The sequence below is a fragment of the Lampris incognitus genome, chromosome 6, assembly GCF_029633865.1.
Source record: "Lampris incognitus isolate fLamInc1 chromosome 6, fLamInc1.hap2, whole genome shotgun sequence".
Taxonomy (NCBI): Eukaryota; Metazoa; Chordata; class Actinopteri; order Lampriformes; family Lampridae; genus Lampris; species Lampris incognitus.
This window is the reverse complement of record NC_079216.1, coordinates 32,199,206-32,227,154: the sequence shown is the minus strand read 5'-3', so window position 1 is coordinate 32,227,154 and position 27,949 is coordinate 32,199,206. Positions and strand designations below refer to the sequence as shown.

Sequence of the window (27,949 nt, the reverse complement as noted above, 5' to 3'; positions counted from 1 at the left end):
GGGTTGGGTGCCTCTGTTAGTCTCTCCTCTGGCTATCACCCACACACTAACGGACAGACAGAGAGGATGAACCAGAGCATGGAGTCTGCCCTCCGGTGCGTGGCCGCCAAGAAGCCCAGCTCCTGGAGCCGGTTCCTCCCCTGGGTCGAGTATGCCATCAACTCCCTGGTCAGCTCTGCCACCGGCCTCTCACCTTTTGAGGTGTCCCTGGGCTACCAGCCGACTCTATTTGCTGCGCAGGAGTCGGAAGTGGCGGTTCCCTCCGTGCAGGCCCATCTGAACCGGTGTCATCGCGTCTGGGAGGTGACCAGAGCTGCTCTGCTCCGGACAGCTGAGCGCGCCAGTCGGGGAGCCAACCGACGCCGGTCCCCAGCACCTACGTACCAACCAGGCCAAAGGGTGTGGCTGTCCTCGAAGGATCTCCCGCTTCAGTCCACCGCGAAGAAGCTGAACCCCCGGTTTGTCGGGCCCTTTGAGATCAGGAAGGTTCTCAGCCCCGCGGCGGTGAGTCTTAAGCTTCCGGCTTCCTTGAAGACCCATCCCGTGTTTCATGTGTCTCGGGTTAAGCCTGTCTCCCACAGTCCTCTGATGCCTCCGGCCCCGGCTCCGCCTCCCCCTGAGATCGTGGATGGGCACCCCCAGTGGAAGGTCCACCGGCTGCTGGACGTCCGGCGTCGAGGACGGGGGTTCCAGTATTTTGGTGGACTGGGAGGGCTACGGTCCGGAGGAACGTAGCTGGGTCTCCCGCCAGCTCATCCTGGACCCTGGGCTGCTCACTGAGTTCCATCATTCCCATCCCGACAAGCCGGGCAAGTCGCCTGGTGGCTCCCGTGGAGGGGGGGTACTGTTATGGCTCGCTCACCCCGCGCCGTGGCCCGCCCACCCCGCGCCGGCTGCCAATCGGCTCGTCAGCGCCGGGCTTAGGCATCAGGGCTGGGCTTAATTTTGGTGGCCTCCCACGTGCCCGTTGTCAGTTTGTGTTGTAACCTCCCCGCAGTAGCGGCTACTCTCCTCCCACGGTCCTTTTCTCTATGAACTCATCCCAGCCCTTGGTTCATGTTTTTCCCTTGCAAAGTTTCCCCGTGGAAGTATCCTGCCGTGTTCCCGTTTGGATTACCCGCGAGTTTTTCGCCTTGGACTTTCCGTTTTTTCCTTGTTGCTCGTTGCCTTCCTATGTTTGACTATTTGTACGCGTAAGGAATAAAGTACGCCAGTTTTCGGCTAACCCCATCTCTGTCTGGTGTCGTGCGCTTGGGGTCTTCCACAAACCCTAACACGTTCCCGGCCGAGTTTTGGAGAGGCTTCACGTTTGTCAGCGGAAGCACTTGGATCCCGAGCCCTAATCTGCCTCCTCTGTGTGAGAGTGTCTCATCTGCCTCCTCTGGGTGAGAGAGTGTTAGGGTTAGGGTTAGTATTTATGTTCATTCAAGATTGCGTTATTGCCTGCCCTGTTTGGCAGAAGTCTTTTGTTATTTTGTGTTGTTCTGAAGTCCAGTAAAAAGACTTGGTACTTTACCAACTGCCTCTGCCTCTTCTCTGCAATTGGGTCCAAACACAATGCGTTACATTCACCATCTCACTTCTGACACCCAATGTAGTGAATTCAGGGGGCAGCCGGGAATCACCACAGCCAGGACGCGAACTCGGGTCTCCCGCACCACGGGCGACTACGTTAACCAATCGACTAAAGGGTCCGACTCATTACCCAAGGGCTGGCGAGTCTATTTATCCTTAATCGTTACACTACCCCCCTCCTTTTCAGTGAGCATTTCCCCACGCTTCAGCATATCAGCTCCATCATGCCTCTGGGCACATGCGCTTCCGATGGCCGCACGGTCTCACCATCTGACACCAATGTAGCGAATTCGGGGGGCAGCCCGGGAAGTGCCGCAGCCAGGATGCGAACCCGTGTCTCCCGCACCACGGGCGACAATGTTAACCAGTCGACTAAAGGGTCCGACCCATTAGCCAAGGGCTAGCGAGTCTATTTATTCATGCACGTTACAGTAGTTTACCATATGTGGTTATTAACATCGAACCAACATGAGCTGACTAGGTGACCAGGATATCACCCCGGATAAAGGATATTGCTTCTTCGGGAGTGTTGAACCCGGACTGGTTGCCACTGTTTGTAATCCTAAATCGCACAGGGAAAGGCAGGCTATATTTTACCCCCTGGCGATCTCAGCAGTTTCTTGGCCCCGTCATGCTGTGCTCTTCTTAGCAACAGCAGCGGTGTAATCCGGGAATAATAGAAATCTTTGGCCATTGTAGAGTGGTCCCGCTTGTCTTGTGCATTGCATAATGTCCTCCTTGACACTAAAATAATGTACACGAACAATGAAGGGACGTGGCAGCAGGGAACGGTGTTTTCTGTCAAGCAGCGGTCTTTCTTCTAGTTACAAAGCATCTTTGAGCAGGCCAGCAATGAAGTCAGTTGGACGAAGTCTCTCCATGCCTTCACGTAGACCAATAATTCCCAAATTGTTCCTGCATGACCTCCCCTCTAAATCCTCACACTTATCGGCTAGGAAAGCCACGTGTTTAGTGATACTTTGAAACTTGTGCTCCAGGGATGTAGTGTCATCCAACCAGTGATTTGCCCCCTTTTCCAATTCTGTCATGCGGCTAGACAGAGCCCCAGCAATGGATCTGACTTATGCTAAGTTGCCATGCAGTTTGGTCCATCCATCCATTATCCAAACTGCTTATCCTACTCAGGGTCACGGGGATGCTGGAGCCTATCCCAGCAGTCATTGGGTGGCAGGCGCGAAGACACCCTGGACAGGCCGCCAGGCCATCACAGGGCTCACACTCACACACACACATTCACACCTAGGGAATATTTTTTTTAGTATGGCCAATTCACCTGATGTACATGTCTTTGGACTGTCAGAGGAAACCGGAGCACCCGGAGGAAACCCAGGCAGACATGGGGAGAACATGCATACTCCACACAGAGGACAACCCGGGATGACCCCCAAGGTTGGGCTATCCTGGGGCTCAAACTCAGGACCTTCTTGCTGTGACGTGACCGTGCTAACCACTGCACCACCGTGATGCCCCAGTTTAATCCATATCGATGCAATTTTGGACCTCAGAGACATTGCCGAAGTGTATATTTTAGCATCCATGGAAGCACAAATGTCCTCTTTCATTGATGTTAACTCAGATGTTATATCAGCTCGAAGTGATTCAATAGCACTGAGAAACGCATTGTCAGAGGCGGTGGAGTTAGTTTGGTCAGTGTTAGCCATCATGTTAGCACCCTTAATGCGTGTAGTAGGCATAGTGCATAGTTATAATGTAGTACTCAAAAGGACGTAGTCATAACGGCTCCAATGACTCATGACCACTGAATGGAGCACTAACGAACTCGAAACTAACACCCCCAACGACCGTCACTGCTTAACATCAGATCACAAAGAGCCACGCATAGCAATACCTCTGATAACGATGGGTGTTGCTAAACATCGGAACACAAAAGAGCCATGGCCATCATTAGCTCTGATAACGACTCCAAAGAGGATAACTATCTGAGTTTCATCACCAGCCAGTCAGACTAGCTTGGTCTAGTCAGAAAGGCATGAACTGATGAAACCTCTTGGATGAGAGGCGAAACGTCTTCACGGATATATACCAAGTCCAGTTGCACTTGATTCAATTCCTTTCGATAACCATGACCTGGATGAATGAGAACATTCACAGAGATGTAGTCATAAAAAAAACATACTGCAAGAACGATTGTGTTCCCAACTGAACAAAATGGGCAATGTAGATACAAAAGCACCATTGTTTGATCAAATTATTGAACAATTTGGCAGGGAGCTCTAAAATCTTCCCCCTACCCACTCATTATGCCATTGGAAGTCCACAGATTCCATTTCTGTCTGCAAAAAAAAGCCCAAGACACAGTACTTGCAATGGACTAAAAAACAATGAGATTTAATACTGGAAGACTGCAAACCATGGCTTTGTCTGATAAATCTGTATTCCTGCTGTTTCATGCTGAGGGGAGGACTTGGTTCAAGGAGAAAATCATACAAGTCCATGCATCTATCGTGCTACTATACTTTTTAACATTGCAGACTGGTGGTGATGTGAAGGTATGGGGTCTATTTTCATGAACGCTTTAAGCATCTTGATAAGTGAAGGGGGCACGTGTTTGAATGCCGCAGAATATCGTCCAGCTTATTTTTGCCACTCAGGTGTATTTCTTTATAGCAGCAGTGTATCCATCTCCAAATTGGTCTTTTCAGCAGGATGATTCCCCATGCCCCAAGGCCAAGACTGTACGGCAATAGTTCAACACACGTGACAATAAATTAATCTTAATGCTCTGGGCCAGCCAGTCACCAGATCTCAATCCATTTGAACATCTATGGTATCAGATGGAAGAAGGTATTTGGAAAACAGATCCACAGAAAGCTGCATCTATGGGAAACACTGAATTAAGCAAGTACCAACATCACTTTGGAGCATTTTAACACTTTGTATAGTCTTCTAGGTAACTAGTTCTGTTTCCCACAAGACTTGGTAGAACAACACTCATTGTAGGAAATATTTACATGTAATTTACCAATCAGACTGCTTGGCTGAAATTACTGATTGTCCATTCATCCATTATCCAAGCTGCTTATCCTATGTAGGGTCATGAGATGCTGGAGCCTATCCCAGCAGTCATTGGATGGCAGGCGGGGAGACACCCCACTAATTACTAATTGCTAACTACTGATTGTATTGTACTGTATTGTATTGTATTGTATTGTATTGTTCAATTACTGACCTGGGTATGGCAAATGGAACCAGGGAGCACTGGTTACAGCATCCAGGTTGGTGTCAGTTCTGGCTGAGAAACCATATTCATTGGGTGTTAAGGGTAGGACATCAAAGATGGTTAACAGGAAGCAAAACAGCCAGCTACCGCACATCCCAAATAAGGCCTAGGATTGAGTAGGAAAAAGAGACATATTTCAGTAAAATACTGCTGCCGTTGGACGGAACATTTCATGGTAAGTGCAATGTTGTGCAGGTTTTTCCAATGATCCACTGTTCTTAGAGCAGCTTTTCTGCGCTTAGCCAAAAATAAATTCAAAACTTGTGATCAAATGTCAGATATGTACAGTCACCATCTAATATGGCTAGTATGTTTTGTTTGTTTTTTTCTCTGACTTTTGAGGTACATTCTGGTCACTCAGCCAGTCAAGCACACAGCATGTCAACTCACAACTAAGAGCAGAGCTTGAATTATTTCAAAGACGTTTGGTGCATATCGTTCTTCTCTCCTCTCATTTTACCTCATCTTTTCTGTTAACCTTCCAGTTCAATCTACAGAAGTAAAGTTTTTGGGGGGAAAACACTTTAAAAAGAAAAGAAAAAAACTTTTTGAAGGCTGATGTTTTAATCAAATAATAATGACTATATCATTTACTTGCCTGATGGTTCTGAATTAATGAAAATTCATCAGAGTGTAATCTAACATTATTAAATCTGAATCACGTTTATATGCGTCATGCGATCAGCATCAATTTTGTAACTGTACCTGTCTGCATTATCTCAGAATATGTGAGATGTCAAGCAACCATGGCTGCATTTACACAGGGATTACATGGAAGATAAAGCATTTTATATTTTACTTAATGAAAACCATTTTTATTCATTATATTGCAGATTTTTACGATCTAAGATGAGATGACTGAGTGACAGGATTTAATGAAAGCACAAATCATTATCCAAGTATGATCTCACTGACAGAACACATCATGCATTAAATGTACTGGTTTAGTTTGACTCGCTGTTGATGGGTAAAAGCCTTTGTGTCTCCACATAAACTTAGAAGCAAGATAAATGATTCGAGTCAAATACCACCTGTAGCACACATTGGAAGAACCAGCTAATGCCCATCAAAGTTAAAAGGTGCTGTATTTACCACTTCTCTGCAAATCTAGCAAAAAACTTTTCCTATAGAAAATGCAAGTCTGTAAAAGTGTTGATGCCTGGGAATAGCACCGTGTACTGAGGATTCTTGGCTCATCAAGTAGACACGCATTGACTTGGGGCTGGACACCACCAGGGAGGAGGTTTTATATTGAAATGAATAGGAGTGTTCTTCTTGACTCATGGCTGCTGGTGCCAGTGTGTGGTGAACTTAACATGGTGCACTACTGTACATGGGCCAGCCATGTACTGTAAAGCAAGCTTGCAATTATCATGAGGCTGTTTTTTTTTGTTTTGTTTTGTTTTTGTCTCATTCTTTTAAGCTTTACAGCTTCATGTGCATTTATCTGAGGACAGAAATACTATGGAAAGAGTGTTTGAAGTAATTTGAAATAAATAAATAAATAAAAACTGGAGAGTGTGTTTCTCAAGTTGTCTTTGGCCTACAGATGTTGAGAGTCACTTTTCCCAAGGGCCATAGTTAGAACAGCTGACCTATTTTTATTTCAAGGATTTATCCTGGGACATATTTTCCCACAATACCTTAGGGGTATTGAGCCCTGCAGTACTGAATGTTTTTTTTTCTTGCTTGGTTTTATATACCTTGGGAAAGTTTGTGTTCTAATTCCCAACATTCAAAAATTACAGGAAAATGTTGTTCAGAATCAGACCTGGGATGTGTCCACTGAAATTAGTCTTTAAATGCTGGCCAACAAGCTAATCCATGGGAACAGCTTAGAAATAAAGAGATATAAAGTAATAACATGATTCCCCCCATATTTACTGGGACACACAAATAAGTATAGTGTGCCCTATAATTCCAATGCAACTATTGTCAGCTTTGTGAATGACTTACAATCATCTGACATACAAGCATTTACCTCTGCAATTATGTAGCAATTACAGAGAATACCGGAGCTCTGTCTCGAGAAATTACACCTATAATGCATGCCGCTGTGGGCTAAGAAAACCCCAAAGCCAAAAAATGTAGGGTTGCTAAAGGTTTGGGAGGTGCACCTTTTGGTCTGTGGTTACAATTCATCTTTAAGCTCCTGGAGCAGCCATGAGAAATAAACAATCATCCAGGGGAAAATAATCATCCCTGTCAAGTAGATGTTGCAGTTTGCACATATAGCTATCATAAAATTGTCAAATGAAATGGATTTCATATTTTGGATGGACAATTTGTGAGTATACAGAATATTTCAGTCCAGTATCATGGATCATCAGAAGAATTATTGCTCATGCCGTAAGGGGAGAAAGGGATAATAAAGCTCAAGAAATTAAGAAACTGCAGTAATTAAATGGTCTTCAAATGATGTGCTGCTACACTAGCCGCTTGTTTGCATTCAATGGGGTCATCAGACTTGGCACTGGGGGACCATAACTCAAAAAAAGATGTCTCACTCATCATCGATTTTAAACCATATCTGTTGGCTCTCACATAGCAAATGCCATGTACATCTGCATAAAGATAAAGTTAATACCATGTACATCTGCATAAAGATAAAGCAAATACCATGTACATCTGCATAAAGATAACTGGATTCCAACCTTATACAACCCCTTTCTTCATGTTTGGTTTGCCACACAAGTTATCCCAGAATGCCCCACAAGACAATTTGTTCGCTCCACATAGAAAAGGAAGTGAAGGGTGGATCAGTCGGTTGGCTAATGGTTTGGTGTGGCAATGCTGAGATTTTCCATTTTTTCTCTGGATCAGATGCGTGTGAAATTAAAAGCTTTTCCTTTAGTTAACAGAATCATACCATGTTCAATTAAATATAATTTATTGATCAGATTATTTTTCTTTTTTAAGATTATATTTTTGGCATTTTGCACCTTTATTTGATAGCTATAGAAGAGAGAGAGACAGGAAAGGCAGGGAGAGAGCGGGGATGACATGCAGCAAAGGGCCTAGGCCGGATTCAAACCCAGGCCACTGCGGCAAGAACCCAGCCCTGCCACTGGGGTGCCCCCAAATGTAAATTTAATTAAAAATTGCTAACTCGATGGTTTAGGACTATTGTCATCGTAACAAAAAAGTATGGAGTTTCATTCCATCTCTCCTGAGAGTTTGTCTAGAAAAAGCAGTAAGCTCATTTCGTTAGTGGAATATCTCTAACACCATGCATGTGCTCTAATGTTCAGATTTGACCAGGATTCTTTTACTTCACCTCTTGTCTGAGATGAAATACCATCATCATACCATTTGTTGTCTGAGATGAAATACCATCATCATACCATTTTATGAGATACAAGGGATGATAGATATCACTGAAATTTATTTCAGTTAAATACCAGTTTTCCCTTCAGATTTACTAAAGGTTTTCAGTGGAGCTAACACCACTGCATACATAAAAAGAGATTAATTAAATTGCACATTACAGTTTCACATGTGTAAACTCTGGTGAACACGGGGCCGCAAACATTTCACATTTTTAACCCGGTTACGTATTTCAGGCATTTCAGATAAAAGGCACAAAACTGAAAAAAGAAATTGTGCAAATAATCATAACCATTGTCTGTCTGATTAATGTGTAGCCCAGCAGCACAGCAGTCTGGATACATGAGAAAAGCATGCCTTGTATTCATATGTCACCACAGGCAATGCTATAGCAGACCTTTCTTTTTAGATGTCTTTTATCTTCTATGATGTGGCCCAGGGGTACTTGTCATACATGTCATAGTTGAATGTACTTAAGAAAAATGCTTTAGGCAGGCCAGCAACATTCCTGAAGGGACTTGAAAGGACCTTGCATTTACTCAAAGCAAATGTTAAAAGAGAAGAGCCAAAATCCTTGTATTTTTCCCTAAAGCATGCATTTGTTTCCTCTGAGATTATCCAAAGCTATATGGATGTAATTTTTTAAAAAAAGGGCAATTCAAGTGAAGAGGGTTTAGATTTTTGTGTGAATCATCTACAGCAGTGTTTTCCAATCCAGTCCCCAAGGAACACCTATCCTGAAGATTTTCTTTGCAACCCTGAATAGGTACCTGTTTGTAGTTATTCAACCAATCAGCAATGAATTATGTCAGCTGTTGCACACCTTGCATAATTAAGTGCTGTGAGATTATTGGTTGAGTAAGTACAAGCAGGGCTACCTGTGCAGGGTTACAATGAAAATCTGCAGGATAGGGGTTCCTTGAGGACTGGGTTGGGAAACGCTGATCTACAAGAAAGCTACATGAAACAACATGTGCTTGCTCATGCAGTCAATTAGGCCTAGATAATTAGCATGTTGCTTTGCTCCACATGGGGTCCACATACATAGCACGAGTATTTGATGAGGCAAACTGCATTTCCATGACCTCTGTTCTATGACAGTAACAGCTGATCACTGTCAACTTGCTTAGACATGGATCTGTAGTGGTAAATAAAGGGAACGGTAAACTCTAACTCATCTACTGCATCATGGGGAGTGTTCAGTAGGGGCTCACTGATGATCTCACCGTGGGACAGCCTTTAGCCCTCAAGGACTTATCAGGAACCACACAAGCATTGATAAATGTGAAACTTCATGACTGATTCAGTTAATATCAATGGATTCATGGCAATATGCAACGTCACTTCTGGGTGCAAAAAGCATTTTGTTCTGCTAAGTGGCAGAGCAACATTTCTTCGCATTCCCTTGCAAATTAGCCAGGAGTGGAAGCTTGGTGACTGAAATCACATAACTCAAATTAAATGTAGTTATACCATCTACTCCTGCTTCACGAATGATGTCAAACCATGTCATATAAAACTGGATGGTTATACACTGCTAAAATGATAGCTTCCTCCCATTTACTCTCCCTGGAAACTACCCCATCAGAGGTCAACACAGTAACCAATAACAGACACAGACTAATAAGCACCTCTGTTATTGGTCAACAGTGCTAATTTGCATGTCAAATTTCACCAAATTTAAACTCGACACAAAGGCATCGAGGCAAATTTGCTTCCACACTTGGAAGCAAATTCACTTAGTACAATGAATCCCATGATATGAATTGAATTTGCAGTGAAATCTAGCATTCACCAATGCTGGTGTGACTGGGGCCTTACAGCAAAGCCACACATAAAAGTGATGAATTAGCATGTCATTGCCATATACAACGCAAAAAATAAATGTTTCACTCTAATTTTTCAGCGGTAGGCCAATTCCAATCAGAAGAGACATAGTGAATGAAGTAAAGATAATTGTTTAATATAAAAGATGATTTGTTGGAAATTAATACATGTCAAGAAAGTCTTTGGTGCTTAGACTCAACAGGGAGATTTTAATCTCGGGGCATCGGCCCTGAGCAGCAGCATAAATCCCCCCATGGAGTCCAGACACTGTGGTGGTGGCTCATGTCTTCTGCTGAGATTGATAAGGGTGATAAGGCTGATGAAGAGATAAAACTGATGAATCTGTGAGGACTAGGTGGTGATGGGGTGGTGGAGCATAACAGCAGCACATACACACTAAAGGCAGAGAGAGAGAAACACATTTAAAAAGACGGGAGCAAGATGATAGGCTCATGTTGCAGGTGTTGCTTTGTTATTGGATAGATGAGAACAGGTGATGTGAACATCTGAAAGCTCAATTAACAGCCCCAGATGATGACAGCAAGGGAAAATAAGAGTGAGCATGCGTGAGAGATGAGAATGGCATGATAAAATAAGAAATATAACTACAGGCCTATGCATACAAAATATAGTCTTCCTGACTGAACTTTTTTGCTAAAGCGCCATACAGCCTTTCAGCCTACTTAAAAGTACTTTTATAAGTACTTTTATTTTTCACTTGAGCTAGCAAAACAAGCATTTCATTATGAGAATAAGTATGAAATTACTTTTCATGTTACAAATAAACTTGAAACTTGAAAAGTTAATGTGTATCCCATTACATTGTTTAAAATTATCAGATTTCACTGCATGGATGAATTGTACACTTACAGAAATCACGAAACTCAGACTGTAATTTTCTCTTCCACTGTCTTGGTTGGAGCCTACAGACAAAGCAGTGCTGGACGATTGTGACTCATTCACACAAACAAACAAAAAATGTTTGCTCCTTGTGAAGAGCCATACAAAAAAAATTTAAAAAATCCTCCCATGTTTTCTAATGTACACAAAAGCATGAATTTTGACGTCATAATAAATCAGCAAAGTGTCTCATAAAGAGGTAACAGTTGACGCACTGTGTGGTACTGGGATTCAGTGTGCCATTAAGGGCCACATAGTTTTTCATTCTAGCCAAACACCACAACGTCTACCTCCCTCTCCGGCTGAGAGGCTGAATATTAGTGAAATCAACTGATTTGGTGTTGGGTTGGAATTCAAACCTGCAAAACATGTGACTTACACTGGTTACACTGATTGTAGGTTCCTGGATAAGATCCAGATAAACTCTGAAACTCACTGAGAATAGTTTGAAGAGGGGATACTGGAAAACCCTCCACTTTTTGTCCTTGTAAGCAATCATAGGAACGTTGACTTTGCTGAGATATTGAGAGAACAGGAGGATCAGGCACACAGTTCTGTGGAAAATCAGAAGATAAGGAGAGATAATATCACTCACTGTCACTCTCCCCAAGGACTGGTACCCGCTTCATAACCATTAGTGTGACTACATGTGGCATTTTTCCACATTTCCGATGAAGCCAGAGCAAGCTGTAACATGCAAAGAGACACGTGGGAGGCAATCCTCAACATATCCTGGACATGAAAGAAAAGATTATGTATAAGAAAAGATCACGCACCACCAGGAGATTGCGACAAAACAATTTACATTTCAAAAGTTGCAAAAATACTATATGCCATAGTGGTAAATACTAAATGCAAGAAAAACGTGTTGCCCTGGTCAACCATTTCTAGAAACTATATTTTTATTGTCATTCACTGCTTAATTTGTGCTGGATTCCCTTGCAAAATGTTTACAAATTGACCCATAAACTGCTCTTAGCAATGGATATTCAACCCTGAGTTTTTTTGGGCCACTCTAAATCAACTTCAGTGTGTCAAACAGACCATCACAGAAAAAAATGAAAATTTTTACATTTAGACACATAGCCCTCAAATCCCAATTTATCCAGCAAGGATACAACCAAGGAGTGAAAAGTAAAGCTAAACCTGAAAATCAGAAAATAAAGTTTTCGAGAAAAGCAAGGAGGGCATGAGTAAAATTTGCAGTGTCAAGAAAATAAAATGCTGTATTTATGATTTTCTATAAATGCTTTTTTTTAATATAAAACGGAGACATGTAATGAAAAGTTAAACAGAAAGGGAGAAAAGGAGTCTCATTCATTTGTTCAGGCTCCATACCCACTTATTCTGATTCAGGGTTGCTGGGGACTGGAGCAAAGCCAAGTGTCCGAAATAATATCACATAAGTAGATTCATAATATACGTATATTAGGTTTAGAGTGAAAACACATTCAGCTAGAAGGCCCGTGTTGAAAGCCTGTTTTCTTGACTACAACAGAGGATGTTTTTGTTTTTTTTATACATCATTTTTCGACATTTTTATTTGACACTTGAGGTTCAAAAGGTTCATGCCAGGCTGTATTAAAAATATAATTGAGTACTGGATGACAGAAAGGTATGGAAATCTCTCAGAAAAGCTAAAATTAAACCTTGCTAACTGGTGTGAACTTCCATGAAGGTTATGGGCAGTCATTTCAGTCAATACACAACAGTGTATCATCAGACGAGCACAGAAAATGCTGTCTGATCCATTTCATAGTCTCCACTTCATTAGCCCCTACTCACTGGTAGATGCTTTAGAGGTCCCCAGTGTACAATCAACCAGTTTAACAACAAAAAAAAATTCTTTTCTGTATACCTCAGTTAGGATTCCAAATGGTATTGCAGTATGATGCTAAAAGGGTTGTGTGGCATTTACACAGTTTTTGGCTATGGAAGTTTTGCAATAATTTGCTCAATTAGAGGATATAGTGGGTTGTGTAATACAAACCCCAATTCCAATGAAGTTGGGACGTTGTGTAAAACGTAAATAAAAACAGAATACAATGATATGCAAATCCTTTTCGACCCATGTTCAATTGAATACACTACAAAGACAAGATATTTAATGTTCAAACTGGTAAACTTTATTGTTTTTTTGCAAATATTCACTCATTTTGAATTTGATGCCTGCAACACGTTCCAAAAAAGCTGGGACAGGGACATGTTTACCACTGTGTTACATCACCTTTCCTTTTAACAACACTCAATAAGCGTTTGGGAACTGAGGACACTAATTGTTGAAGCTTTGTAGGTGGAATTCTTTCCCATTCTTGCTTGATGTATGACTTCAGTTGCTCATCAGTCTGGGGTCTCTGTTGTTGTATTTTGCGCTTCATAATGCGCCACACATTTTCAATGGGAGACAGGTCTGGACTGCAGGCAGGCCAGTCTAGTACCCGCACTCTTTTACTACGAAGCCACACTGTTGTAACACGTGCTGAATGTGGCTTGGCATTGTCTTGCTGAAATAAGCAGGGATGTCCCTGAAAAAGACGTCGCTTGGATGGCAGCATATGTTACTCCAAAACCTGTATGTACCTTTCAGCGTTAATGGTGCCTTCACAGATGTGCAAGTTACCCATGATGCCATGGGCACTAACACACCCCCATACCATCACAGATGCTGGCTTTTGAACTTTGTGCTGATAATAATCTGGATGGTCCTTTTCCTCTTTAGCCCAGAGGACACGACGTCCATGATTTCCAAAAACAATTTGAAATGTGGACTCGTCAGACCACAGCACACTTTTCCACTTTCCGTCAGTCCATCTCAGATGAGCTCGGGCCCAGAGAAGCCGGCGGCGTTTCTGGGTGCTGTTGATATATGGCTTTCGCTTTGCATGGTAGAGTTTTGACTTGCACTTGTAGATGTAGCGACGAACTGTGTTAACTTGACGATGGTTTTCCCAAGTGTTCCTGAGCCCACGTGGTAATATCCTTTACAGAATGATGTCGGTTTTTAATGAAGTGCCGCCTGAGGGATCGAAGGTCACGGGCATTAAATGTTGGTTTTCGGCCTTGCCGCTTACATGCAGAGATTTCTCCAGATTCTCTGAATCTTTTGATGATAGTATGGACTGTAGATGATGAAATCCCTAAATTCCTTGCAATTGTACGTTGAGAAACATTGTTCTTAAACTGTTCGACTATTTGGTCAAGCAGTTGTTCACAAAGTGGTGAACCTCACCCCATCCTTGCTTGTGAATGACTGAGCCTTTCGGGGATGCTCCTTTTACACCCTATCATGACACTCACCTGTTTCCAATTAACCTGTTCACCTGTGGAATGTTCCAAACAGGTGTTTTTTGAGCATTCCTCAACTTTCCCAGTCTTTTGTTGCCCCTGTCCCAGCTTTTTTGGAACGTGTTGCAGGCATCAAATTCAAAATGAGTGAATATTTGCAAAAAACAATAAAGTTTATCAGTTTGAACACTAAATATCTTGTCTTTGTAGTGTATTCAATTGAATATAGGTCGAAAAGGTTTGCAAATCATTGTATTCTGTTTTTATTGACGTTTTACACAATGTCCCAACTTCATTGGAATTGAGGTTTGTACCTGCAGAGTACGATTTGATGGGATTGTACCAATGCTCTGCAGAGACATTAAGGTATTGTATGGAGACAATAAAGTACATCTCATATAGTGAAGGCAAGTAAACTTTGTCAGTCCATCACAGTGTTCACAGGTCTTGCATTGTTCCTGCCACTCAAAGTGTTCTCCAAGGCTCTATACTTTCTCCTTTTCTTCATGATTTACAATTTACCACTGGATGATATCATTCATTGCTGTAGCCTTGATTTTCATTTTTATGCTGACAATACCCAGATGTATATGAGGACATGTGCCCCCCCCCATCTCCCTCCTCCTGCCTTACGTGCTGGCCTCAAAGAGATTAAGCCATGGACAGCTGCCAACAACCCGAAACCTAATTACAATAAAACGTAAGTTAGCCAAGTGCCACCAATCTCAACTTTTACTACACTGTGGAAATTACAGTTTCCCTGATGATGCTTTTTCAGCAAACTGGCCATAAGAGCACCTGCAGTTGTCTTAAATTCATTTCTAAAGAATCCCTAGTACCTAATAAATCAATATGTGTGATGCTTTTCCCCACAAAAAGTATCAAATATCTAATTATCATTATTTCCCACTAGCCTCAACCTATGAGTCAGTGCTCAGTCTACCGCTTTGGCTGTCAGTACCATCTTTCTTGCAAACTCCCCTCCTCTGTCTGCTGCCTGCCTGCATCTACAGTAGGGTGAAACCCAACTTTGTTTGACATGCCACACAGCATGCAATCAGTTTGTCCCAGCCCACATCTTCTTTCCTCTCTGACTCACTTCAGAGGCAGCGTCACCAACTACTTCCTAACCTTAACCCTTATCATAACCACTACCCAGGTCAGCTGCCAAGCTTTTAACACATACACTAGGCCCTGGCAGCACATATCCTGCTCTTAAAACCTCCATTGGCTCAACATCAAATCCAGAATGAAATACGGGATGTTGCTATTGACCTTTAAGACTCTGAATGGCCTTGCCCCATCTTACTGATCTTTCACATATGTATACTCTCACCCTTTCTCTCCATTCTGCTGAGGCTGGTACTGTTCTCACCATCCAAAAGGACCGACCTAAGCACTACTGGTGATTTGGCTCCCTGTGTTTCCACCCCTCAGCTGGGAGAGACCTCCCCCGCTCTCTGAGGCCAGCAACCACACTGTCAGTTTTAAATCACAGCTAAATACTCTTTTTAATCCTCTCTCTATTTTGTTTTAATTTGTCATCTAATTGCTTATCTGTTGTTAGGTTTGTGTTTTTTGCCACCTACTGTCTGATTATTTCGATGCGTTCGTCTGTTTTTGATATGTCCTTAGATTTTTGTGCACCTCTACTCTGTAAAGTTGCCTTGGGCTCTTAAAAGGCCCTTTATGAACAAAATGTATTATTATTAATATTGTTTCAATTCAGAGTTTGCTGGCTAGGATAGGTTCCAGTCAGAGACAGAGCACTTCCATTTAGGCAGAAAAAGAAACGATCTAACACAATGATTTGATGGCATATCTTTGTTTTACTAAAAATCATTTTTGAATAGAGTACTGAAGAGGGATAAAAGGCCAGTAAAGAAAGAAAAAAGGATGGGGTGAAGAGAGGATGTGATGCATTAAAAGCTCCCAAAACGGGACATTGTGGGTAGGCCTGAGTCATCATCGTCTGCCTTAACTAGCTGAGCCACAAGGATGTCACTGATAGTACAATGTGCAGTTTTTTTTATTGCTTTTTCTCTGTTTGATTGTTTTTAAAAGCTAGTGGGAAACTTAAGTCCTTGGTTGTCAAGATAATAAAAGTGTAACAGGTCGGATCATTTATACCCAAACAATACTGAACAATTGATCAAAGAGGGCTGGATCAATTCATCTGAATACAACGTTTACTGACAGATACGTTTTATCACTCATCTAAGTGACCTCCTCAGTCTAAACTGACTGCAGGCATCTCCACCCTATTAAACAGTACAGTTGAATAATGACCGAAACCAACAACCAGTTTCATGTGAAGAGTACATCTGTCACCATTTTACAATGCTGTGATTGCAAACATTCCCTGGTCCTCTGTGAATAGTACACATGGCTAATGAAACTCTAATTAATGGTCACACCCATATTTGTACATGATACTGGTCGTTGGTTTCTGTTGTTATGCAACTGTATTGTACTGTATTGTTTATAAGGGGTGGGGATACCTGCAGTCAGTTTAGACTGAAGATGTCACTCAGCTGAGCGATGAAACGTTATCTGCCAACAAATGTTGTATCCAGATGAACTGATTCAACCTTCTTTGATTTTGTTACCTGGATTATTAAGCATGCATCAAGACATTTCCACTCAAAGTAGATCTCTAGTATTTTAGAAATGGGCTTCATCACATTTTTCCAACATTGTTCCCCATGTTACAAGGGGAGAGTCGCCAGGAATTCCACATACAAGAATAGGGGAATGATGATCGGCAGCCCACCACATACACCGCTAGTGTAAGCTGGTAGATATCCTGTGTGAAGAGCCCTGAATGGATAAAGGCCAATAGGCTAAGACGGATGTGGCTGATTAGTATCCAGACATGGCGACAGGAGCTGGATGAGCTGAACCTTTTAAAACCCACAGGGTTCACTCAGTGTAATGAGTTTAGTCAGACATTGTCTGGGGATGGCAGTGTTAAATGAAAGCAAATTTTGAGAGGTTGGGCAGGGCATGGGCAAAGGTAATCGAAAGGACAGTTACCGTAAGGCTGATAGATACAACAGCAGGTCTTGACAGGATTAGGTTGACAAATCTGGGAGATATCTGCTTCACTAGAAAACCAGAAATGTGTGCCAATTAGGTACCCATTATAACTGTTTTCACGTGCTTTCCTTAGCCGCATAAGGGTAGGTTTTTGTGGGAGTTGAAAATCACTGAAAAAATGAAAACAAATTTTAATTCTAGAAGATCCAGGGTTCGCTTAGCTGCGAGTTGTAGATATTAAATGCTTTTATTGAGATGGATTGTATCCCGCTATGTCATTGTGTTCCTGCACCACTGTCATCAAGGCCTGTGTGATCTTGTTAAAAAAATAGACCCGATTACTATGCTCCACATGATTTTCATTTATTGCATACACAACCAGCATTTGTGGTAATTCATTTTTCATATTTTCCCATTTCAACTCATATCTTAATTTCAAAAATAAAAGGTTCCAAACTTGATATACGAGCTATGTTTTGGGGTTTTTTTTATCAATAAAAATGTGAATAAATCATGTTTCAGTTTCCTAGCTGTGTATGACCTCTCAAGACCAAGTGTACACAGTGCTTGCTACCCTTATTCAACAAGCTATTTCATCATGTAAAACCTACCCCCACCTGCATCCCAACAATAACCTCAATCCAAAAGGACAAAGATCTAAAACATGTCCAAAGATGCATTGCAATATATTATATATTGCAGATGCATTGCATGCCAAGATTCATAATAGGAAACAGCTATTTAGCTTACAAACAGCAATTAGATATTAAAGCTTTCTTTATTCTTTTAATTCCACAAGGAACAATTTGCTGGACACGAAAGGTTAGAGGCAAAGCAAAACTGTTGTGTGACTTTGCTGTGACCAGAACAATATGGAATCATCTGAAGTTTGTTGGAAGTAAGATGAGTATAGACTGCAAATTTTCAATTGAGTAGCTATTGTGTCTGTGAAATCCTACTTGAATGAAAATGCGTGGGCAATACCACATGAGAGAATATGAAAGAAGTCTAACAAAGTATAGTGGCGGGGAAGCAGAAAAAAATATTTCACCAGTTTTCTTACCAATGAGAATTATAATGTTTATTAGAAAATGCAAAATATATTGTCTTAAAACAGCATACATCCCCCCGCCCCTCCATCTATACATAGAGACAGAAAAACATTCAGAGACTGACAAATATAATTTGGCAAAAAACAAACAAATGAGTAAGACTGGAAGTAGGGAGAATAGCCAGATAAAGCAAATAAATCAAATTAAACAACACAAACACATAAATTCATTAAGTGCAGTCCCTCCTCACTAGCCCCTTTGTTCCCCCTACCTGTATTACACCAAACATTATCTACTGCCGCTACATCTCATAGTAAGCTACTAAAAACACTTTCTACTTACAATGCTGCTATTCCCCAGTGGGCTCCAGATTTCTTCCCAGCCTCAATGAACAGCGAAAGGCCAATGAGATTGATAGTGGGAGCGATGGCCAGCGGGCCAATGAATTTGAGCACCAGGCCCACAAGCCCAGTGAAGCCCAGAACAATTTGGAGCAGGGATGATACCAGAATGGCTCCCTGGATCTGTGGAGGACAAAGCAAGAGGGATGTAAACAAGCAGTAGGCACCCAACAGTTGCTTAAAAATTACTTGCTTTATGCATGAAAGTGGCATGCAACAACACGAACCTCACATAATTCTATAGACATCTTTGAACCTGTCTCTTAAACAGACTTTAGGGTAAATTAGCTTATTAACCCAGCAAATGAGGATGCACAAGCCAGTGCATTCTTAGTGCAGTTCCCAAACCCAAATAAATGAGGAGGGTTGCATCAGGAAGGGCATCCAGTGTAAAACCTATGCCAAATCAAATATGCAGATCATAAATCAGATTTCCATATGGATCAGTTGAGGCCTGGCTTACAAACAGCCGCTACTGGTACTGTTGGCCAACATGGTGCTGGTGGAAACTATGAGACCAAAGAGGAGGTTCATGGATGTGGTGAGGGAGGACATACAGGTGGTTGGCGTGACAGAGGAAGATGCAGAGGAAAGGAAAAGATGGAAGTGGATGATCCACTGTAGCAACCCCTATCAGGAGCAGCCAAAAGGACAGGAAGAAGCTTATTAAACCCTGGTTGAACTTTCTCCATAAGAAAGGGTAACGGCAAGAAAGCCAACTAACTCTCTGCATTATGTCTAACTGCCATACATGTTATTTATCTACACATTCTAATGTCTTATTCACGTAATGAATGATGAATATTGCTGTTGATAAATTTGCACCATTACATCTCCCTCGTGAATGTTGAAATCTTTAGATGTTTAATGTTTCACAGACACTTTTGGCAGAGGTAGCTATAAGGGAGGGGCAATTGAGACATAAAGATAGCCAGTCTGAAACCCATCATCTTATAGAAAAAATAGCTGTTAAATTCGTTTAAGGTACAGCTTTTACCTATCAAGAGAAGAGGCTTTTTTTAACAAGGGCCAACTGGCCATCTGGAGCGTTCCTTGTGGTTTGGTCATCTTGTGGGCCAAGCAATCAGTGGCAGCTGCCGACTAAAATTTATGCTGAAGCAAACCCCTGGCCCCAAAACTACACAAAACTTTTTGGGGGAAATATATACTTTTTTTTGGGTGGAATTTATCACCCGAGGCATCTTCATATACTGTTTACCCAACCACATCAAATATTGTTTCGCATATAAAGCCAGTATAAATTATGCACACAAACTTTTGTTCAAAAGATGTGACTTTGACATGACAGTCTCTCTCCTTCAACATGCACACTATATAGCTGAAAGTGTGTGGACATCTGAATATCACACCCCTATATGCTTGTAGAATATGTCATTCCAAAACCATAGGCATTAATATTGAGTTGGTCTGCCCCTTTGCTGCTATAACATCCTCTGCTCTTCCGTGAAGACTTTCTGCTAGATTTTGGAAAATGGCTGTGGGGATTCAGTCCCATGAGCATTAGTGAGGTCAGGCATTGATGTTCAGGGAAAAGGCCTGGGTCACAGTTGGGGTTGAGGTCAGGGCTCTGTGCAGGCCAGTAAAGTTCTCCCACACCAAACACAGCAGGCCATGTCTTTATGGACCTTGCTTTAGGCACAGGGGCATTGTCATGCTGAAACAGGAAAGAGCCTTCTCCAAACTGTTGCCACAAAGTTGGAAGTAGACAGTTCTCTAGAATGTAACTGTATGCTGTAACATTAAGATTTCCCTTCGCTGGAACTAAGGGGCCTAGCCCAAACCATAAAAAACAGCCCCAGACCATTATTCCTCCTCCTCCAAACTTTACAGTTGGTACTATGCATTCGGGCAGGTAGCTTTCTCCTGTCATTTGCCAAATCCAGATTATTAGACTGTCAGATGGTGAAGTGCAATTCATCACTCCAGAGAACATGTTTCCACTACTCCAATGGTGGGGTCCAGCTGATGCTTGGTATTGCGTATGGTGAGCTTAGACCTGTTTGGGTTGCACGGTGGCCCAGTGGTTAGTACTGTTGCCTCACAACAAGAAGGTCCTGGGTTCAAACTCTAAGCCATCCCAGGTCCTTTCTGTGTAGAGTTTGCATGTTCTCCCTGTGTTGCATGTTAGGGTTAATACTCTGGTCTGTGTGCCTGACCAAGGCAATTGAAATAAGAACTGGAGTTGCTCCCCTGACGCTGCAGCTGCCCACTGCTCCTATACAATAGGATGGGTTACATGCAGAAAACAAATTTCACTGTAACCTGTACAATGACAAAATAAAGTGGCTTTCTTTCATCTTCTGTTGCTGCTCAACAATGGAAACCAATTTCATGAAGCTCCAGACAAACAGTTCTTGTGCTGACATTGCTTCCGAAGGCAGTTTTGAACTCAGCTGTGAGAGTTGCAACTGAGGACAGATGACTTTTGCTGTGTCATTCTGTGAGCTTGTGTAGCCTATCGCTCCACAGCTAAGCTGTTGTTGCTGCTAGACGTTTCCATTTCATAATAACAGACTTACATTTGACCGGGGCAGATTTAGCAGGGCAAATTTGACAAACACGCAAAAAAATACAGCAAGGTATCCAAAATCTTAGGCAACCCACTCCCCTCAGTTGAATCTCTACATAGTCACCAGACTGTAAAGCGACCAAAGAAGATCATCTCTGACCCCTCACATCCTGCTCATCACATCTTCCAGCTCATTCCCTCAGGGAGGCACTACAGGTCACTGTCCACTAAGACTAAATGCTTCACAATCAGCTTTTTACCGCTAGCATTCAGGACTCTGAATTCCTCTGTCTAGTCCCCTCCTCACACACTACTGGCATATGTATGCATCAGGGGAGGTTTCTATAAGACAACAGGTGAAGCAATGTTTCACCAAAAAACAAAACACACATATCACACAAAACACCTTTTTTAGATGCCAACATTTCATTATTATTCATTACTATGTCCGCTGTGAATCAAACAAAAAAAGTGTCACTGGTAAAAAAAAAAGTGTCGCTGGTATTGTGTAACACATCGCCCTCTTCAGGTGACACAGGGGAGTGTTCTGCTTCACTAACCAAATGTAAGTGAATGTAAGTTGAAAAAGTACCTTATACGTTATTGATTGGACAGTTATGGTTTATGATGCGTTTTAATGCCCACCCAGTGAAGCAGTGTCACCTAATCTTTCCTCGACCGAAAATGATTGACACCCATCGAACCAATCAGAGAACACCAGTTCAGCCTTTCCGATCCTTGATTTGTTCTCCAATCTTCATAAACTACAAAAGACTCACTGGCCGGTTGGCTGGGGGGTCGGCCCCTTTAGCCGAGCGGTCAGCGATGTCGCCTTGTGGTGCAGTGCACTTCGGAGTGAATCCCGCAGCGGACATTGATTGAGCTACGTTACATTGGTGGCAGCGGTGGGATCCGGAAATGTCCGGAAGCGTGCAGATCCTCATAAGTCTCTTCGGAGCGCGGAATGACGCAGCGCGAGGGCGCGCTTCCAGGAGAAGGTGACTACTGTAAACTACAAAGACTCACTGGCCGGTCGGCTGGGGGGGTCAACCCCTTTAGCCGAGCAGTCTGCGACTTCGCCCCGTGTTGCAGTACACCTCGGATCGAATTCCGCAGTGGACGTTGATTGAACTACGTTACATACTTTTTTGGTATTCGAAGCGCGGTGAAAGATAAGATAAGAACGATAAGAAAAAAAGAGATGAGCCTAAGATAAATTAGTGGTTACTATAGTAGTTTTTGTTGGCTCTTGTATATATATTGTAAATATTATAATAATTAATTAATCTGTTCAGATATTTATTGTTCAACTTTATTGTTCATCTTTATATTTGCATTTTTGATCTTGAACTCGTGTGGTAGCCCTGTACTGTAAGCTAACGTTAGTTGTTCTAACTAGCTTAGCTAGCTAGCTAGCTACTAGCCTAGCTGGCTCCTGTACTGTCTTTTGCAATTTTCACAAAGAAGAATTATGATGGATGCAAACATCGTGGACAGGATCCTACGGGAATCTTTTCACACGTTCTCCTATGAGGAAAAACTAGAAGTTAAGGCACAGGAGAGACCAAAGCCACCCATCAAGCTGGTGCAGAGAGTGGGCACGGTAAGTTGAAGTTTTAAGTGTTCTCTGTATGTCAAGGTGGAGTGGCTAACGGGGAGTGTTTCAGCTCAACGTTTTTCACTGAAATAACTCCCCAAATACCGGATATATATACCGGATATAGCGTCATGGCAACCTGATTAACACACTCAACATGCCTGTAATATCATCTCCTTTCCTTTAGCTCTGGAACATAAATGCAACCAAATGCTCAATGTAACAATTTCCTCCAACTTCTCCAAGGTGCATGTAAACACCCCACCAATTGTATTGCATTTCACACTAATAATAGGCAAGGCAATCTTGTGAATAAACTTTGACCTTACACATTTAGCATAATGGTACATAGCATTATATAATGCATTGTCTCCATAATCACTTCTTTTTTTTTAAACAATGAACATGGAGCAGTCCAACAGTCTTTTGTGAACAGTTTCTTTGTGTATTTACTGTAAATGTGTGTGTGAGTGAGCTTTTGGAAGGGCAGCAATCCTCCTACACCCTAAAGCCCATGTTCTCTCAATGCCACCTCAAAGTCACAAGTTCAGTCTTTGTGGTGGCCATGACAGGCCACCATTACATGAGTAGACAGCCTGGCCTGTTGTACCACTGGGTTTTCCTGGTGTCATGCACTGTCCTTGCGCTGGTGCACTTGGCGTGTGAGGAGATACCACCTCACTTGGTTCGCCCTGACCTGAGACATTCCTTGTCTCGGCTGAGGCGGTCTTTCCGGGTGACATGTCCCTGTTCAGGACTGCTCTGCTCAAGCATTCCCAAGTGCTGTGTTTGGGCTGAGCCCCCTGCTACATGCAGATCTACACGGTTGCGTCTGTAGAGTGTGCCATCAACATCCACCACGAATGAATGAGGAGCGACTTTCTGGAGGCACTGTCCCAAAGGCCATCGTCCTGTGCCATCACCAGGTAGAGGCCTCATTCTAATATGATCTCCCTCATTCAGTGCTTGGAGGTCCGTGGCAGATCTGTCGTAGGTTGATTTTGCCATCCGCCGTTTCCACCGCAACTTATCTGTCACTCCGACCACTACATGTGATAGAAGAAAGCTGTCCGCGACTGGCAGAGAAATTTTGAGCCTACGTGACATTAAGCGTTGGGCTGGGCTGCTGTCTAATCCCTCTGTGGTTGTGTTGCGCCAGTGGAGGATGGCCATCCATGCATCTGTACCATCCAGTTTTGCTCACTTGCAGAGGGACTTCACTATTTTCACGGCTGACTCGGCCTTACCATTCGATTTTGGATGTCGGGGTGAGGATGTGACATGGGTAAAACCCCAGCTCGCTGCAATCCTCCAGAATTGCTCACAAGCAAACTGCAGGCCGTTATCAGTGATCACTCTGTGTGGCTGTCCATAAGGTACAAATTGGGCTTTGCAGCACGTGATGAGCATGTTGGCTGATAGATCTGGCAGCTGGTCGATTTCCCAGTAATCTGAGTAATGGTCTACAAGGATAAGAAAGTCTTTGCCAGCATATGAGTAGATATCTATGCTCGTCGTTTGCCATGAATGTGCTGGTATCTCATGTGACATCATGGATTCCTTCTGCTGGGTCCGTGAGTATTCATTGCATGTGGAGCAGTCCTTTATTTCAGCTCTCATGTTTGGCCAGTAGAGCGTATCCCTGGCCTGTCTGTAACAGGCCTCGCCACCAATGTGGCTAGTGTGTATGCATTTGAGCAGTTCAGCTCTCAAGGCCTTTGGAATAACGATGCACTGCCCTCTGTACAGCACCCCGTTTTGCACATTCAACTCATCCCTAATGGGCCAGTATTCCTTCACTGCCAATGGAAAGTCCTCCTTGAAGTCAGGCCACCTACCAAGGATCACCAATTTCAGCTCTTGAAGTACATGATCCGTTTCTGTGTGCTGTGCTGTTTGGCGGAATCTGAAGGCAGTAACATCCTGGTGCTGTGCTTAGTCTAGCTGTGAGTACTCTATCTGAGTGCTGTCCACGGTACACACTGCATGTTGCACGTATGGGGTGTCCGATCTGCAGCACAGCAATGTAGCCCTGGTTAAAGCATCGCTGACGTACATTTCGGGCCCAGGCTTGTACACAACATCGAGGTTGTAACATTGCAGCTGCATCAACATGCCCTGGAGACGTTTCGGTGCGCTCAGGAGGGGCTTTTTGAAGATGATGATCAATGGTTTGTGGTCCATTTTCGCAGTGACTGTTTCCTTGCCATATAATTATTGGTGGAATCTCTGGCAAGCGAAAACTATGCTCAAACACTCTCTCTGAGCGTGGTTTTGCTCCGCCTGTGTCCACGCTCTCGAGGCAAAGGCCACAGGCTGCCACCCCTTGCAAAAAACAGCACCCCAGTCCAGTCATGCTAGCATCGCTCTGGATTGTAACAGGCTTTGTGATGTCATAGTACTTAAGAACAGGAGTGCTAGAGACCATCCGCTTTATTTCACACACTGCATCCTCATGCTTGGGCAACCAATGCCATTCACTGTCCTTATCCAGGAGCCTGCAGAGTGGCTCACAGACCTCTGAGAGCTTTGGCAGGAATTTGGCAAGGTACATCACAAATCCAATGAAGCGTTGCACCGCCTTCACACCAGTGGGTGTTGGCATCTCCAACACAGCCCGTGTTTTCTCTGGGTCGATTTTCAGTCCTTCTGAGGACAGTATATGGCCATGGAAGTGGACAGCTTGGAGTTTGAATTGCAGCCTGCGCTCACTCAATCTGAGCTTCACAGCCCTGCATCGCTCCATGAGAGCACAAAAGTTGGTGTCATGGTCCAGTTCCGCTTCTGTGTCCGTGTCACCACACCCGACCACCAGCATGTCATCAGCTATTGGTTCAATGCCAGCCAGGCCTGATAGCAGTTCATGTTGCTTGCGTTGATAGATCTCTGGGGCAACCGAGACTCCGCACGGGAGTTTGAGCCATCTCATTCGGCCCCACGGTGTCCAGAAGGTCGTCAGAGGCTACTTTCGTCATCAAGCTTGCACTGTAGAAAGGCATCGCGAGCATCCACCAGTGTGAATAAGCAGGCCTTGGGCAGCTTGTACAACACGTCTTCCAGTGTTGGCATATGGTAGTGAGACCTCAGCAGTGCTCGATTTAGGGGTTTTGGGTCCATGCAGAGTCTTATTTTTTCTGGTTTTGCAAGTCACCATATTACTTATCCGGTCACCGGTGTGATGTTTCCAACTCTGATGTGTTTGTCTAGTTCTTCCTTGACTCTTGCCCTCAAAGCTACAGGAACCTTTCGAGGTGCACATTTTAATGGAGTTACATCAGGGTCCAGCTCAAAGTGTATTTCGCCCGGGACTGACTCGATTGGGTCATCAAAGACATCATTGTAGTCTTTTAACAGCTGTTCTTTTGTAAGAGGCCCACCCTGACTTGCTTCTACTTTATTCAGCTCATTTGGGATTGTGACGCTCATGAGGCTCAGACGTTCGCATGTGGCCCCGGAGAGGAGAGGCTCTTGGGTGGTTTCAACTATATCAAAGACAAGGCTGTGCTTTTCTCCTCGAATGACAGTTTGAGGATCTACGAATACAGTTTCGGCTTGGTTGTGCTCGGGTGTAACACTGTTCCGGGTGACAGCTTCTCTTTGATCTTGCTGCTCATAACATTGCAAGTGCCGCCTGTATCTATCTGACATGCCTGCCTTTTCTTATTCAGATGCAGATGCACAAATCATTTGAGCCCCTGGGATTTCACAGTGCCAATGCATTCAGTGGCTAGGAACAGTCTATCATCAGTATCTGAGTCCCCTTCCCCTTGTTCAACATCTTCAAGCACATTCACTTTTTTTATTTTGTAGGACTTGCTTCTAGCCTGACATACTAAAGCAAAGTGATTTGAAATGCCGCATGCTCGGTATGTCTTACCATAGGCTGGGCATTACTCTCTGCCCCGCTTGTGACTGTTTCCACAATATTTACAGGTCCTATGTGGGTCTCTCCCCACCATTTTTCCTTGAGTTTTGTCCACGGCATTCACACTGTGTGCACTTGTGGGCCCTCCATAATTTTAATACATTTCTCTGTCAGTTCCGCAAGCCGACAGATTTCAACTGCTGCGGTTAGCGTCGGGTCTCGTTTGCGCAGCAAGCACCTCCTGATGTCCTCACTTGCAACACCTAGCACGAGCCTGTCTCGAATCAGTTCATCCTTTAGCCATCTGAACTCGTATGACGCTGCCGTTTCCCTTAGCCTCGTTAGAAAACTGTCTATTGGTTCATCCGTTTCTTGTTTGCAACACCCGAACACGTACCTCTCGTAGATTATATTTTTCGCCGGCTCAAAGTAATCCCCCAAAGCATGCAAGAGAGCAGTTGGGTCTTTCTTTTGATCCTGGGTCAACATGAGGTTGTGCCTGGAAATACGACGGCACTCGTTACCCATTAGCCGTCTCAGCGAGGCTGCCTGCATTTCTTTCGGCTTCTCGGGTAGACCCGTTGCTAGCAAAAAATCCTCGAATTCTACCCAAAAAACTTCCAATTTTTTTTGCTAAATCCCCAGACATTTACATGCCCTCGGGCACCGGAATGCTATTACTCGCCATGGCATGGATTTATTAGTTTATTTGGTAGCTAAACCGCTTTTGACACCATGTTTCAGCTCAACGTTTTTTATTGAAATATCCCAGAACTCCCCACATACCGGACATATATTACATACCGGCTATAGCGTCATGGCAACCTGGTTAACACACTCAACATGCATGTAACAGAGTGTGCTAACCGCTTGTATTGCTGGCCTTGCGAGATGTTCAAGTGTCCTGCTGCAGGAGATGGGTGTTCTTCAAAGTTTGCAAGAGATGGATTTGAGGATCTACGAAATTTTGACAGATCTGTTAAGCTTCATGAAAACTCAAAAGAGCATGTCAGTGCAGCCGTGCAATTAAGTCTGTTGGGAAATGTGAGGATTGATACTCGCAAAGCACAACGACACGGTCCGGAAAAAACGTGACTGTCATGTGCATGAACGACAGGCAAGGGAGTCGTGATTAATAACGTGCTTTATTCAGCCATCTGCTTCCAGTCCCCGACCCGGACAATCCCCAGAATGCCCCAGTACAGAACCGCACTAAAACATATAGTTGCGTGCCCCTCCTCTTACGTACACAGCATGCTGGGCACTGTAGTTCTCATCACATCTCCCTC

General features: G+C 43.3%; 1 protein-coding gene across 1 annotated transcript in view; it reads right to left on the bottom strand.

The window, feature by feature from the left end:
- The window catches only part of si:dkey-106n21.1 (solute carrier family 23 member 1), a 149,969-nt gene that overhangs the window by 91,259 nt on the left and 30,761 nt on the right, over positions 1–27,949 (bottom strand). The window contains exons 6-8 of the mRNA XM_056282382.1: positions 18,610–18,791; positions 11,328–11,445; positions 4,787–4,943 (exon numbers count right to left, since the gene is read on the bottom strand). Of these exons, the coding sequence (XP_056138357.1) occupies positions 4,787–4,943; positions 11,328–11,445; positions 18,610–18,791 (457 nt within the window). The remainder of the gene's footprint in view (positions 1–4,786; positions 4,944–11,327; positions 11,446–18,609; positions 18,792–27,949) is intronic.